Source organism: Plasmodium yoelii, assembly GCF_900002385.2.
Source record: "Plasmodium yoelii strain 17X genome assembly, chromosome: 12".
Classification (NCBI taxonomy): Eukaryota; Apicomplexa; class Aconoidasida; order Haemosporida; family Plasmodiidae; genus Plasmodium; species Plasmodium yoelii.
Window position 1 is genome coordinate 933,784 of NC_036184.2, and position 15,854 is coordinate 949,637.

The following is a 15,854-nucleotide window of genomic DNA, read 5'->3' on the forward strand; positions in this document are numbered from 1 at the left end:
AAAATGACGGTTTATCATTTATAATATATAGCGTTACCTACATAACGATATCCATAAATTTATGTACGTTGCAGTATATATACATGCAATATTTGCTTACAATTTGATATAACATTAATATAATATATATATTTATTATTATATGTATTGCTTACTAGCCTTACGTGTATATAGAGTACCCCGGATTACCTATGGAATGGCGTATTATTTTCTCCACCCCTTTTAGCATACCTTTAAAAAATATATAGTGAGCAAACTGTATATATATATGTATATTATATATATGTATACCATCTTATTAATAACTTTAATTAGCACACCCGGCGTAAATTTATAAGCAGTAAACAAAAGTATATACCTATACATATAGCATACATATATATATACATATTATATATCCTACGTTTTATGCTTCGTTCGTTATCTTAATTTTTCCCGCCCATTTAAAAAATGCAGTGTACTATTAATACTCGAAGTTAGCGAAATAAATTAAAGAAAAAAAATATATAGCAATAAAGCACAAAATAAATGTATGTGTTCAATCGAACCATATTTCCTTTTCCACTTGATATATCTTAATTATAAAAAAATAAGAGTACTAAATTAAAAATTGCTATTTCCAAAGCAAATTAAATAAAATTATATAATTTTGAAAAAAAACAAAAAATATAGTAATAAAGCAAATGTATACATATTTAATTTTGGATCTTGCTGTTTTTTCCAATTTACATAATTTTTTAAGCAATTAATTACTAAAATAAAATTTGCAATTTTCAAAACGTATTAAATAAAAATTAAAATTAAATCCTTAGAAAAAAACCCAAATTTCACAATAAAGCATAAGTAGCATAATATATATATATATATATTTAATTTGGGTCATGCTGCTTTTTTTCATCTCATATCTTAATTTTTTAAATAATTAATATACTAAATTAAAATTTCCTATTTTTAAAACAAATTAAATAAAAATAATCGAAAAAAAAAAAAAAAAAAAAAAAAACATAATAATTTTAATATCTACAAAGGCACACAATTATTTCGATATTCCTGATATATCTAATACAAACACGCCAAAAAAAAAACGAATTCAAATAGATATTATATATACACTGAATAAAATATTTTCACATTTTTTTTGCCAACATAAATATAAAATCGTCTAAATATACACAAGCTGCATTTCCATTTCGTATACATTTCCATAGAGCTGATTAGTAATTTTTTTTTTTTTCCTGCGATATTTTTGTAACTAAAACAAAAAAACGAACAAAAAAGGGAAATATGTCAGTACTCGGAATAGATATAGGGAATGAAAACTCAGTAGTTGCAACTATAAATAAAGGGGCTATAAATATTGTCAGAAATGATATATCAGAAAGATTAACACCCACATTAATTGGATTTACAGAAAAAGAAAGACTAATAGGTGATAATGCATTAGCAAAAGTAAAATCTAATTTCCGAAATACATGTAGGAATATAAAAAATGTATTAGGAAAAATAGGAACAGGTTTAGAAAAAGATGATTTAGAAGTAAATGAAGCATATGGAGATCTAGTTGGATGTGAACATGGATATTTAGGATATAGTGTAGAATACAAAAATGAGAAAGAAAATATAAGTGCTGTTAGAATAATAGCCACTTTATTATTATATTTAATTAGATTAGGAGAAAAATATATAGGAAAAGAATGTAGTGAAATAGTTTTATCTTATCCTCCTAACTATACTAATAATCAAATTCAATGTTTAGCAGCAGCTGCAAAAATAATAAATGTTAATGTATTAAGACTTATTAGTGATAATACTGCTGTTGCTTTAGATTATGGTATGTATAGAATGAAAGAATTTAATGAAAAAAATGGTTCAATAGTAGCATTTGTTAATATTGGTTATGCAAATACATATATATGTATTGCTAAATTTTACTCAAATAAATGTGAAATATTATGTGATATAGCAGATAATACTTTAGGAGGCAGAAATATTGATAATGAATTAATAAAATATATTAATAATTTATTTATAAATACTTATAAAATTAATGCACTATATAAAAATGGTCCTATTGAATTAAGCGAAATGGGAAATGGAAAATTAGATAAATTTTTTACATCTAAAAATAATGAAACCGCACAAATTAATAATAAAGTGAGAGTAAAATTACAAGATGTAGCAGTTAAAACAAAGAAGGTTTTATCAGCAAACAATGAAACATCTATACATGTAGAATGTTTACATGAAGATTTAGATTGTCAAGGTACTATAAATAGAGAAACATATGAAGAATTATGTTCAAATTTTTTCTTAACAAAATTAAAAAATATTTTAGATAAAGCAATAGCTATTAGTAAAATAAATGATGTTAAAAATGCTCAATCTGTAGAAATATTAGGAGGTACAACAAGAATACCATTTATTCAAAATTTCTTACAATCTTATTTTAATAAACCTTTATCAAAAACCTTAGTAGCAGATGAATCTGTTGCTAGAGGTTGTGTATTATCTGCTGCAATGTTAAGTAAGTATTATAAAGTAAAAGAATATGAATGTATTGAAAAAGTTCATCATCCAATTAGTGTGAAATGGGAAAATATGAATGACAAATCTGGAGCAAACCCTCGAGTTGAACAATTATATACTACTGATTCGATAAGAAGAAAAGTAAACAAAATTATTATACCTGATAAAGGTAACATTAAAATAACAGCTTTTTATGAAAATAGTCCTGACCTTCCAGATAATTGTGTAAAAGAATTGGGTTCATGTGTTGTTAAAATTAACGAGAAAAATGATAAAATTGTCGAATCTCATGTTATGGCAACATTTTCAACTAATGATGTATTTACATTTTTGGGAGCTCAAACTGTTTCAAAAACTGTTATAAAAGCAAAAGAAGAAAAAGAAAAAAAAACCGAAGAAAAACCCGCTGATGATTCAAAAGACAAAAATAATGAATCTCCATCAAAAAGTGAAGATAAATCATCACCTGAAAATAGTACCCCTAATAAAACAGAGTTGAAAAAAGGTGAAGAAGGAAAAATACAAACATGCTATACTACTATACCCCTTGAAATAATATCCCCCCCTGGAACATATACTAATAAAGATATATACAATTTTAGTGAAGCAGAAATAAATATGCAACATAGTGATACATTAGAAGCAGAGAGACTAAAACATATCAATGAATTAGAAACTATTATTTATGAAACTAGAGATCGTTTGAATGGTATGTATAAAGATTTTGTAATTGATGAAGAAAGAGATTCTATTTTACTAACTTTAGATGATGTTGAAAATTGGATATATGATAATATAGATGAAAATAAAAATGCTTTTGTAACTAAAAAAGAAGAAATAAGAGAACGTATAAAAGATATAATTTATAGATATGATGTTTATACATCTAAACAAAAAAATTTAGGAAATATCATATCCCATTTAAAAAATATTATTGCACAATGTGAAAAACAAGCATCAGATGAAAGCCAAAAAATAATAGCAAAAGCTAATAACTTTTTATCAACTATTGATTCTTTACAAGAACAAGAAAAAAACAAAAAATTATATGAAGCACCTGTTTATTCATTAAAAGATGTTGAAAAGGAGTTTAATGATGTTACACAAATGGCACAAAAATATTTCTCAAAAATTGAAGCTGAAGAATTAGCAAAACAAAAGGAAAAATTGGAGCAAGAAAAAAAAAATGAAAAAAATGAAGAAAATCAACCTACTGAAGAAAACGGACAAACTGAAAACAATGATAATGAAGAAAAACCTGAGAATAGTGATAAATAATTTTAAGAAAATGAAATAACTACCATATTTTATATTACATAGATATGGCACATATGCTATACTTTATTTCTTATATATACTGCACATTGTTTGTGCCTTATGCACTTTTTATTGCCCCGTTGATTCGGGGTTTTATTCGTTTTTTTCATAAAATTCGAATCTTTATATGCGAGAAAATATCCAATATATATATATATATTACTCATATATATGCATTTTATGCTCGTATTACCTTTTTTGTATGTGCTTATAGTTGTATATATAATATATTTAATATATGTATGGTTATTGTGCACACATTAAATTTTACTTTATAAAAACATAATTTTTTTCTTATAATTCATGTAAATGCACACATATATTTGTATATACAATATATATGTTCATAAATTTTGTAACTCAAGGACTTTCATAAATTGAGTAATTTTTATTAACCATTTTTTTTCACTTTTATACATCCAAGGAAATCGAGAGTTAAAGAAAGGGGTAATAAAAAACTTATACCAATTATTGCTTTTATTTTGAAATAAAATTTAATCATATTAATATAGTTTATTGGTATGTTTAACATTTGCTCTCCTTATTATCCAAGATTTTTATAATTTTCGAAAAAATACTTTATAAATAATAAACTTACAAAAAAGTACTTATTCATCTTTTTTATTAAAACATTCCGAATGACGATACCTTGAATTAGTATAAACATGTATATAATATGTATAATAGGCATGTCTACATTTTATTTCGTGATTTATTTTTTATTTTTTAATATTTTTAAGGTAGCCAAATAGGCTAAATTACTCAAATAATAGAGAGGTTTATTGATAAAAAAAAGAAAAGAGAAAAAAGAAAAAAGAAAAAAACTAAAAACTAAAAATATAAATGCTAATATGATGATCTAATTTTTCTTAATTCATCAAAACATATTTTCATCTTTGTTTCACTATTAGCAAACTATAAACTAGTAAACAAATGTACATAAATATCCACATACTGAATATATGCATGTACAAACTCATTTTAATTATCCACATAGCTAATTATGTAAATACATTGAGAAAATATAATGTGTGTATTTTTATTTGTGCCTACTTTTATCCCTAATTAGAGACTACATAAATCATGTAAATAAAGATATTAATTTTTGAGTATGTGAAATGTGGTATAAAATAATCAATGAGTTAAAATAGTACAATTAGGGTATATTTTATGTTTTTTTTTTGGTCTTTTTTTTGGTCTTTTTTGTCATTTTTTTTGGCTAGCTATATGTTCGTCAAGATATTGAGATATTCGCTCTACCATTTCATTAATTGTACAATTTTTACCAAAAAAATCTACAAATTTTCCTTCGGTATCTAACAAATAGTGAATAATTGAGTGGTCAATTAAATAATTATATTTATTTTGGTCATTAACAGTTTGATTTTGACTACCAGTTTCAGTAACATGCTCATTGTAATATACACGAAATAACTTGGCAACATGTTTTATAAGATCTTTTGTTCCAGTTAAACCAATTAATTTCGAATTAAATGATTTACAATAATAATTTATTTGAGCTACTGTATCTCGATTAGGATCTACAGTAATAAAAATAGGTGTAAGAATGTCGCCATATTTTTTTGATATTTTTTCAAAAACTATAGTTTGTTTTTCTAATTCTTGAGGACAAATATCAGGACAATAACTAAAGCCAAAATATATTAAACAATATTTTCCTTTAAATGTTTGATTTGTAACTATATTTCCATTATAATCTATTAATGTGAAATTACCACCTATTAATGGTTTTCCAATATTTTCAACTCTTGTTTTTCCAATATGATTTTTTCCATTATTTTTTTTATCACATTGTAATTTATATAAATATAATGTAGGAATACATAAACCTAAATTAAAAACAAAACATTTCCATGTTAAAAAAATACTTTTTTTTTTTTTTAATGGATTTTCGGCATTTTTTTTATTAGTTGAAAAATTTAATTTGGTCTCAAAATTTATTTTATTTTCATATTTGTTCAAATTCAAGTTATAATTTATACAAGATTTACAAAATACTCCATCTCTCTTTACTTTATTAACATTTCTTAAAAATATTTTATTCATGGTTTGGAGAATGGAAAATTATCTCAGCAACGCTGTATATACTACAAGTTATATATATAATATTTATTTTAAATTATATGATATATAGTTTTTAATATATAATTGACTGGTTCTTTATTTTTACTTTTTTTGGGGGAATAATATACTTTCCTTTTTCCCCTTCAATTCACTTTCTTTTACCAGACTTTACTATTTTCAAACCCAACAATGTGTTTATTTAAATTATTTTTATCATCGAATTTTTCTATATTTCGAAAATTTATATTTTTGTTATGTTCCCTTTTTTTCAGATTTGAAAATGCGTTAAAAACCGAGTTAAATATTTTTAAGCATATAAAAAATAGCTTATGTTCGCCTGTGCTATATATTATTATTTATAGGGCGAATAAAATTGTTCGTTTTATTAGGAGTCGACCAAAATAATATAAATAGATAATGAGAAGAGTCCCTGTATAGAAATTGCGTATAAAAATATAATAAAAAAATTATATAGGAAAAAAAATATATATTATATATATAAAGAAAAAAATAAAAAGGGCTCTATATAAGTAATAACCCTAAGTATTAGAAAATAAGACCAGACTATATAGAAGTGCTGACAATAATGGGAAAAAAAAAAATTTGGATAATAAAATTCTAATATATGCACATAATAACTACTATAAACATTCATATTGATTTTCTTGATATTTTTAAAACTATAAAAAAAATCATATTTTATATTATTTTTATAATTTTTTTTTTTTTTGAACTATTATATATAGTATTATAATATTTTTTTATGGAAAATATCAATATTTCATTTTGAATAGCGTCACATCATACATAAAAAAAAAATATATATATAACCAATTATAATAATACATTATAATGTTCTAATTTTTTTTTTATATTTATTTATTTTATATAGTATAAGAGTTTATACTAATTTAAATAAATAAATGAATGAATAAATAAATATACTCTCTCTAATATTAGGTTACATATATAATAGATAGTATGAACTATTTCACTATCTAATATATATAATATTACATTGAGAATAAAACAATATATTGAAAAAAATATATATTATATACCTAATATAAGTTATACAATTATATGTAAAAAAACACCAAGGTATATACATATATATCAGTTTTTTTTAAATATATTCAAATCAGTGTATTAATAATGACAGTAATTAAAAAAGGAAAAAACAAAAAAAAAAATTTGAAAAATGATGATCGCTATAAAGAATTGGACAGTCTAATAACCAATGGAAGTAATAACCAAACGAAATGAAAAAAACGAAATGAAAAAAACGAAATGAAAAAAACGAAGTGAAAAAAACGAAATGAAAAAAACGAAATGAAAAAAACGAAATGAAAAAGGTCAAATAATTAAGCTCGAAGGCAAACAATAAGGACGTTATAAGAGAAACAAATTGAGATCCGAACAAATTAATTATTAAATTTGGAAGGAAAAATAAACTATGATTAACTAAATGTATATTTTGACACATTATTAGTTATTCAATTATAGTTTATTTTGTCTTATCCTTTTTTGCTTTGTTTTTCTTATAACCCCTTCCAAACATTTATGTTTGAGATTTAAACATGGCTTAATTATATTTGACAAAATTTTATCGAACATAACAAAAAAGTTAAGAGGGTAATTATTTGGTAGTAACACTACACCTTATATAGTACAAGTTGCCCTAAACTTATTATTTATGTTATTGATAAAATATATAATTATAACAATAAATATATCTATATATATATATCAGCATATTCTATATATAGAAAAGATACATATATTTTCCACTTATTATAATATACATATTTGTAGGTGAAATAGGAGATAATTCAGGACGAAGTTGTATCAAAAGATTTTTCAAAATAATTGGAAATGAAATGAAAAATAATGTTTATGTTTATTTCCTAAGTATATTATATTTATGTGTTTGTGTAATGAATAAAGTTTTTGCAAAAAGAACCCTAAATAAAATGGGAAATTATAGTTTTGTTACTTCAGAAACACACAATATTATTTGTATTGTCGTTTTCCAATTATTATATTTTATTTATCGTAAAACTTCAACTTCTGGATATAAAAATGAGAGCCAAAAAAATTTTGGATGGCAATTTTTCCTTATCTCATTATTAGATGCTTCTACAGTTATAATTAGTATGATCGGTATGCTATTTTTTTTATCCCTAAAATAGTGCATTAAGCTTTAAAATGTCGCATGATCTCTACTCATGTGTATGCATGTGCATGTGTATGTGCATATTTATACGGATTTGTTATTATTCTTCTCTTTAAGGTCTCACAAGAACAACGGGAAATATTCAGTCATTTATAATGCAATTGATTATTCCAGTTAATATGTATTTTTGTTTCATGTTTCTTGGATATCGGTAAAAAAAATTAGAATTGAAAGATGGGAAATATTATACATGTATTTATAGCAATATCAATAAATTTTATTAATATTATTAATATTATTTTTTTGTTATTCTTAGATATCACTTATTTAATTATTTGGGAGCATTCATTATACTTATTACTATAGCCGTTGTAGAAACATTTTTATCTTTTGAAACACAAAGTGAAAATTCAATCATTTTTAATTTAATTATGATTTCTGCCTTAATAGTAAGTTTATTAATATAGTATACCAACAGATCCCCTACAAATACATATCTAACCACCTACTTAATACATATACATGCATACTTCTTTTCCTTTTTATCAACATTTTATATTTTTCAATTTTCATTTTATAGCCTTTAAGCTTTTCAAACATGACCAGAGAGGTTGTCTTCAAAAAGCACAAAATAAATATCCTAAGATTGAATGTAAGGAATATGCCAAATCGGGCGTGTGCACGAAAAAATAACAAAAATAACAAAACAAAAAATAGTAGAATGGCGATAGGGCAATTTTCCAAATTTACTGCATCGCTTATAATCACACTATTGCTAAAATTTTTCTAACAATTTTTAATTTGCTATTTTTATTTTTAAATTTTATTAGGCTATGGTCGTTTTGTTCCAATTTTTTACCTCCCTTTTAGTTTTACCAGTCTATAATATTCCTTTTTTGAAAGAAAGTAATGCAAATAAAATTTCACTCGAAAAAGAATAGAAGCATTCGCTATTAATAGTATCATTTTTTTTATTATTTTTTTTTATTTTTTATTTTTTATTTTTATTTTTTTTTAGTTTATATGCCATTCTCTGAAATGAGCACAAATATTAACAACGGATTAAGATGCTTATTTTATGGACAAAATACAGTCGTTGAGGTAGGAAATAATTTTATACTCTCAAAATGAAATTTATATATTTTTATTCAATTGATGTTTTATAATATATAACATGTTTTTTGTATATATTTTAATAGATTTACACAATTATATTTATTATTAATTTTGTATATTTTTTTTTTCTTTTTATAGAACTGTGGTGTTGGCATGGTCAAAATGTGTGATAACTGTGAGGGAGCATGGGTAATAAATTTTTATCAAACAAACAAAGCAAAATAGCGAATAAAATATAATATATAAATATATTCAATATAATTATATAATTTTTTTTATCTTTTTTTCAGAAAACCTTTATAACATTTTCCTTTTTCAACATATGTGATAATTTACTTGCTTGTTATGTAAGACAAAAAAACAAAAAAAATGCACACACACACATATATATATATATATATCATAATTTAGCCAAAAAAAAAACATATAAAATAATTATTATTTTTTCTTTTTAGATAATTGATAAATTTTCAACAATGACATACACCATTGTTAGTTGTATACAAGGACCAGCCATAACAATCGCTTATTACTTTAAATTTCTTGCGGTAAAATATTTTATAACTTAAAAAAAAAATTCGAAATATTTTCCCCTTATTTTTACTTTAACAAATAATATATATTTTTTTTTTTGTCTATATAGGGTGATGCTGTAAGAAAACCAAGAATATTAGATTTTCTTACTTTGGTAAGGATTATGAAATAAAAATTATAAATAATTTCTTCCTTAATATATTTTTTTTTCTTAATATATTTTTTTCTTGATAATTTTTTTTTTCTTCCTTACAGTTTGGCTACTTATTTGGAACAATAATTTACAGAATTGGAAATATCATATTAGAAAGTTCGTTTTAAAAATAATATAAATAAAAGTTAAATTTTGCATTTATACATATATTTGTGTGTCTACATACATTATATTATGTATACACCTCATTAATACATTTTTTATTTTTTTTCAATGTAGAAAAAAAAATGGTAAAATCACAAAATAGCAATGACTCCGAAGCAGAATTAACTTGTATAGAAACATCAACGGCATAATAGATACAACATATTTATTTTTTAAATATTTTTTTTAAATGCCACATAAAGATACAAACTATGTTAATAATTAAATATATGTATTATTTTTTTTTAGAATTGTAATACTTTATTTTTATTCATAAATATTTATATCTTATAAAATTTATGTGTTTTTTTTTTCTTTTATGAAAATTAATACATATTTTGTAAATTATAAATTATACTGATATTCTGCTATTATATATAAATTATAATTGTTTGTTCTTTTTGTGAATTTTTCATTTTTTAAAAAATATTTTATATGAATTAACTTTATTTTGTTACATTCTTTTATATATTATTCATTAAAAAATCAGATTACCAAAGATTTTTTAATTTTAATCATCTTTTGTAAGAAAAAAGAAATAAAAATAAAAAAGCTTTTTTAAATGTGCACACAAGGTTCTTAAATTTTTTTATTTTTTTTCGGATATATATAATGATGTATGTGGGCATACAAAAACACAGACTTAAAAAAATATAAATGTAGAGAAATTATTATTCTATTTTTTTATATTTTCTTTTGTCTTATATCCTTATTTGTTTATGTATAGAAAACATGTTCGTTGTTTAGAAGACATTACAATTATATTTTTTTTTCTTTTTTTTAATAAAATATAATCAAGATTTTAACTTCTAATTAAAAAATATAAGAAACCTTATGCTAAGATTTTTGAAATATCTTTCGCCATATATTTCATAAATCTTTCTTTTTTATCATATTTCTTTTCTCTTTCTTTTAATTATGTGTATATCATCATTTTTTTTAATGAATAATTTGTTTAAAAACAAAATTTTTATTTTTAATTTAGAGAAAAAAATGTTTTTACATTTATTATAATCACATTATATTAAGCATGTATAATATATATGATGAATATGGCTATGTTTTCAACCCAAGAAAAATACATATTTATCTTGAAAATGTTATAAAAAAAAAATTCATGTAAAATATAATAAAGTTCAAAATATATAAATTTATTCGAAAGCTTATATAATTATCCAAATTTTAATGCATAATTTTTTTTTGTAATTATACATATAATTATATACGTATTTAAAAAATTATAAAAAGGTATGCAAAAAAAAAAAAAAAAAAAAATTTCACAATATGCTCATATATATAGTATAAAGCTAATTTGGCAACACGTCGCCATAACGTCATTACTATAAAAAAAAGAGAGCACATTTATATATTTTTGTATATTTTATAAAAGATCTTAAAAATAATAAAGATTACACAATGAATAATATGATGCATAAAAAATAAAATAAGCAAAGCAAAAAGGCAAAGCAAATAAATAAATAAGTAGGCAAATAAATAAGTAGGCAAATAAATAAATAGATAAATAAATAGGCAAGTAAATAAATAGGATATATCAAAGGGCCATGTTTTATGTAGGTTATAATATAATTAAATAAAATTATAGCTAAATTGAGTTATGTTCAAAAATATCCACCATTTTATTATTGGATGTATAAAAAATTGTAAACTCGTCAAACATAAGATATCTACATAAATTATAAGATAAAAATAAAACGGGATAATGTAACTAATTATTAAAATAATAAAATGCAAACTTGAAAAAAAAAAATATATATATACACATTTAAAATAATTTTGAATACATTACATATATTATTAATATATATATATGCCTTCCTCTTTAATGATATAATTTAAACGTGTCGTAGTATGTTCATTTGAGGAAATAAAAAGAAAAGCTGTAAACCCCCCCCCAAAAATGTATATTCCTATCTAGCTATTATTTTTAATTGCTAAAAAAGGAAGAAAGAAAAATATATCAATACACACATATTTTTTAAATCATATAATTGATGGAGTGTTAAATAATTTATTATATAATAATATGCAATTATAATAAAATGCTTATATATCTTGTATTATCGTTAAATATATTAGTATGTCTATGCATATTAAATACAAAATATCAAATACAACTAGATTATAGTGCATCTAGTGAATTACTTAACATACCTAGAAATAAAAAATACACAAATATAACAATTGGTAACGACTCTTTTATATGCCTATTAACTAAAACAAACAATGATGATAATGAAAATATATGTACCTCAAATGAATTCTTGTTTAATAATTTAAAATATAATAATTTCAATAATTATGTACAAAAAAAACTAAAAAAAAATTATCTCTTGGAATATGCAAATAATAGATTGAATTATGAAATTTATTCAAAAATTGAAAATGAAATATCAATAGATTCAGCGACGGATCTTACATCTGATCTCTCTAATAATGGAAATGATATTAACGATACAGAAAACAAAAGTATTTCATTTGGTATTCAGAATAATATTACTAATGAGGATACTGAAGCTAGCGAATACAAACATGTTGATAAAAATGGAGGTAGTGAAGGTGATGAAGGTGATGAAGATGGTGAAGATGGTGAAAATAGTGAAGGTGATAAAGATGGTGAAGATGGTGGTATATCCCCTTTTTATTATAAAAAAAAGTATCAAGACAACGAAATAGATACGAGTAACAAACTAAAATGTAGATTTGAAAAATTATATGATTATATTTTTTATAAACATAAAATAAATGTATACCATAAAAATCGAATATATAAAAATATAAATAATAATACAACAGTCAAAAACCATATAATAAAGGGAAAAATGTTATCTATAGATAATTTGTGTATTGAAGTATTTTCATATAATGAAAATATATTAAAATTATGTATAAATAAATATATTTTTTTCATAGCAAATAATAATTTAAATAAATTTAAACACCATACATCTACATCACTCTATTTAATTAATAATGATTTATTATTTAGTAATAACACAATTGTACAATATTATACAGATGGAGAATATATGTTTGAGGTATTATATATATGTGGGAATAACAATTTAAAAGTTAATAGTTTTTATAAATTAGATAAAAATTATTACCCGTTAATATTTCGAATATATGAACATACTAACACAAATTTGTCAAAACTATATAAAATAATTTTAAAAAAATTAGATAATGAAATTTATTTTTTTAAAACATTTAGTTATTATAATTATAGTAATATGTATTATAAAACATTAAAAGACAAATTAAATAAAATTATAAATTCATTATATCCAAATATAAAATATATATATCGTATAACTTTAAGTGCATATATGTTTTGTAATTATACAGATAAAATAAATCCTCCTAATCATTTCTTATTAAGAAATATAATAAATAAATGTTACACTTTTGTAAAAAATGATGATTATATATATGAAGTATGTTTACCTAATAGTGTTATTAAATATAAAAAAACAGAAGATGGAAATATAGAATATCCTATAATTCCTTTAGGTCTTTCTTCTGTTTCAATAAATCAAGGTATTCCTTTTTATGAAAAAACATATGATACTTTTCCAGTATTAAAAACAGATTATAATTCAAAAAAAGAAAATTATTATAATATAAAAATGGAAGAAATGAATCAAATTTATAAAAATCATATTACATTAAAAATGCAAAAAAATTCTCAAAATAAAAAAAATTCTACAAATTTTGAAAATATAACACATACTTCATCAAAAACATTAAAAGATCCATTTTTGTCTACCCCATTGAATAATAAATCAAACAATTTAATATCACATAGTTCATTTTATGATTTTCTTTTTTATAATTTATTTTCAAATAATTATTATTCAGAATTAAATAAAACACATTATATTAGTACATATATGGTAGATAAACCATATGAAACACTAAAAACAGATTCTGAATATTTTTATAAGGTATTAGCTATAGATTTAAAAGGAGGAAAATGTAAAACTTCACTAGATGAGATATATGATCATATAACCACCATATATTTTGTTTGCTCATTGCACTATAATAATGAATTACATACAAAAGTTGTTGAAATTTATACAACATCCGAATGTCATTATTATGTACATATAGCATCTCCCTATTTTTGTGCACATCCAACATTACACACCGCAATAAAAGCCAAAAAACATGTGATAAAATGCTTCAAAAATTTAAATGCAGCAAGTTCGAAATTCCAAGATAATAAGATTCTATATAATCATAGCAAACATTACAAAAATACAGAAAACCAACATAAAGATATAAATTCTGAAAAAACAATTTCAAATAATTTAAAAAAAAATAGTGATGGATATGAAGACTTATTAAACAATTATAATTATATTAATAATGACACTAATATATACTCTTATGATGTTTATAATAATAATAATTTTATCTTTTTAGAAGCTTTACCTAAAGATAAAAAAATTGAATTTGGAAAAAGTTATGATTTTGCTTTAGGAAACTATATAAGAAATCGAATTTATAAAAATAATCCAATTTTTCATATTGGAAATATAGTTAAACATAAATACTGGAATTATCATGCAGTAGTTATTAGTTGGGATTATATTTGCTTTGCTCCTAATAATTGGAAAAAAAAACTGTTTTCTGAATACCCGATTGAATATCAAAATTCTGTGCACTATCTTATTTTAGTTAGCACTAATAATGAAGAAACGGAACATATTAACAATAATATTGATCATAATATTTTAGAAAGAAATAATTTATTAAATGAAAAAAAAAACAATTATCATGATCACAATTATAATATTCAATCAGGTGAAAAGGAAAATGAGGTTTTAAAGTCATATCCAAAAAATGATCAAAAATTATATTTTGCATATGTACCTGAATCAAGTTTAGTTTATAGTGATAAAATTATTTATAATAAATATTTGCATCATTTTTTTGAAAAATATAACAATTTCTTTCATTTTTATATTCCAAAAAAAAATCACATTATATGGAAACTTTTCCCTTATGACTTTTTCAGTTTTATATAATTTCCCCCTATTTGTCTTTCATCTATTTTAATTTTGTCTTTCATTTATTTATTTTTTGGTATTTTAAATGCTCAAAATTAGAATAATATCCACATATTAATTCCGCTTTAATTATTTGTTATGTAACATGCCCATACTCACTTTTTTGATGTTTTTATTTATTACAAATTTTATATATGCATGTGTACAGATAAGTATAGCGTTTTATTGTTCTTCACCAGTTTTATGCATATTTCTTAATTCGAATTACTAGGCGAGCAATGTTCACATTTATATGTTTTATTCATTACCTTTTCTATATTTATCCATACTTATTTATGCCCATTCTTTTGCATTATATTTATTTTTCACTTTTTGGATGTTTTCCAATAGCCATATAAAAAACATAAAAATAAATAATATACTATAAAAAAAATATACTACCGAAAATAACAACAACAGGATACTAAAGGTCTTATCTATGGCCACTTTAATACTCCTTTGTGTTTTTACAAACTCGAAAGCTTCGGCTTATTCGTATAAACCTTGTGATTTCAAGATATGGAATTTGTATTAAAATAAAACAAAAAAATAAAATAATAAATAAAAAAATAAATTAATATATATATATATATACATATACATACATACATACACATTTGCACACACGAGGCCATAATAAAATGCAAAACTTAATCATATTTTGTGA

At 21.9% G+C, this 15,854-nt stretch overlaps 4 protein-coding genes across 4 annotated transcripts; 3 read left to right on the forward strand and 1 right to left on the reverse strand.

Annotated features, from left to right (window-relative positions):
* Positions 1-1,284: 1,284 nt before the first annotated feature.
* On the forward strand, positions 1,285-3,804 carry PY17X_1222500 (uncharacterized protein; the record flags this gene model as incomplete). The annotated part of the gene is made up of 1 exon (XM_720369.1): positions 1,285-3,804. The coding sequence occupies one exon, from the start codon at positions 1,285-1,287 to the stop codon at positions 3,802-3,804; it is 2,520 nt and encodes an 839-aa protein (XP_725462.1).
* Positions 3,805-5,049: 1,245 nt separating this feature from the next.
* On the reverse strand, positions 5,050-5,910 carry PY17X_1222600 (uncharacterized protein; the record flags this gene model as incomplete). Its single annotated transcript, XM_720368.2, has 1 exon — positions 5,050-5,910. The coding sequence occupies one exon, from the start codon at positions 5,908-5,910 to the stop codon at positions 5,050-5,052; it is 861 nt and encodes a 286-aa protein (XP_725461.2).
* A 1,173-nt stretch (positions 5,911-7,083) lies between these two features.
* On the forward strand, positions 7,084-10,264 carry PY17X_1222700 (chloroquine resistance transporter, putative; the record flags this gene model as incomplete). The annotated part of the gene is made up of 13 exons (XM_720367.1): positions 7,084-7,174; positions 7,744-8,091; positions 8,222-8,315; positions 8,421-8,553; positions 8,685-8,756; positions 8,935-9,010; positions 9,123-9,205; positions 9,359-9,409; positions 9,511-9,567; positions 9,676-9,768; positions 9,864-9,908; positions 10,010-10,064; positions 10,188-10,264. The coding sequence occupies 13 exons, from the start codon at positions 7,084-7,086 to the stop codon at positions 10,262-10,264; spliced, it is 1,275 nt and encodes a 424-aa protein (XP_725460.1).
* A 1,908-nt stretch (positions 10,265-12,172) lies between these two features.
* Positions 12,173-15,166, forward strand: PY17X_1222800 (uncharacterized protein; the record flags this gene model as incomplete). Its single annotated transcript, XM_720366.2, has 1 exon — positions 12,173-15,166. One exon carries the CDS (start codon positions 12,173-12,175, stop codon positions 15,164-15,166), a length of 2,994 nt encoding a protein of 997 aa, XP_725459.2.
* Between the last annotated feature and the right edge of the window lie 688 nt (positions 15,167-15,854).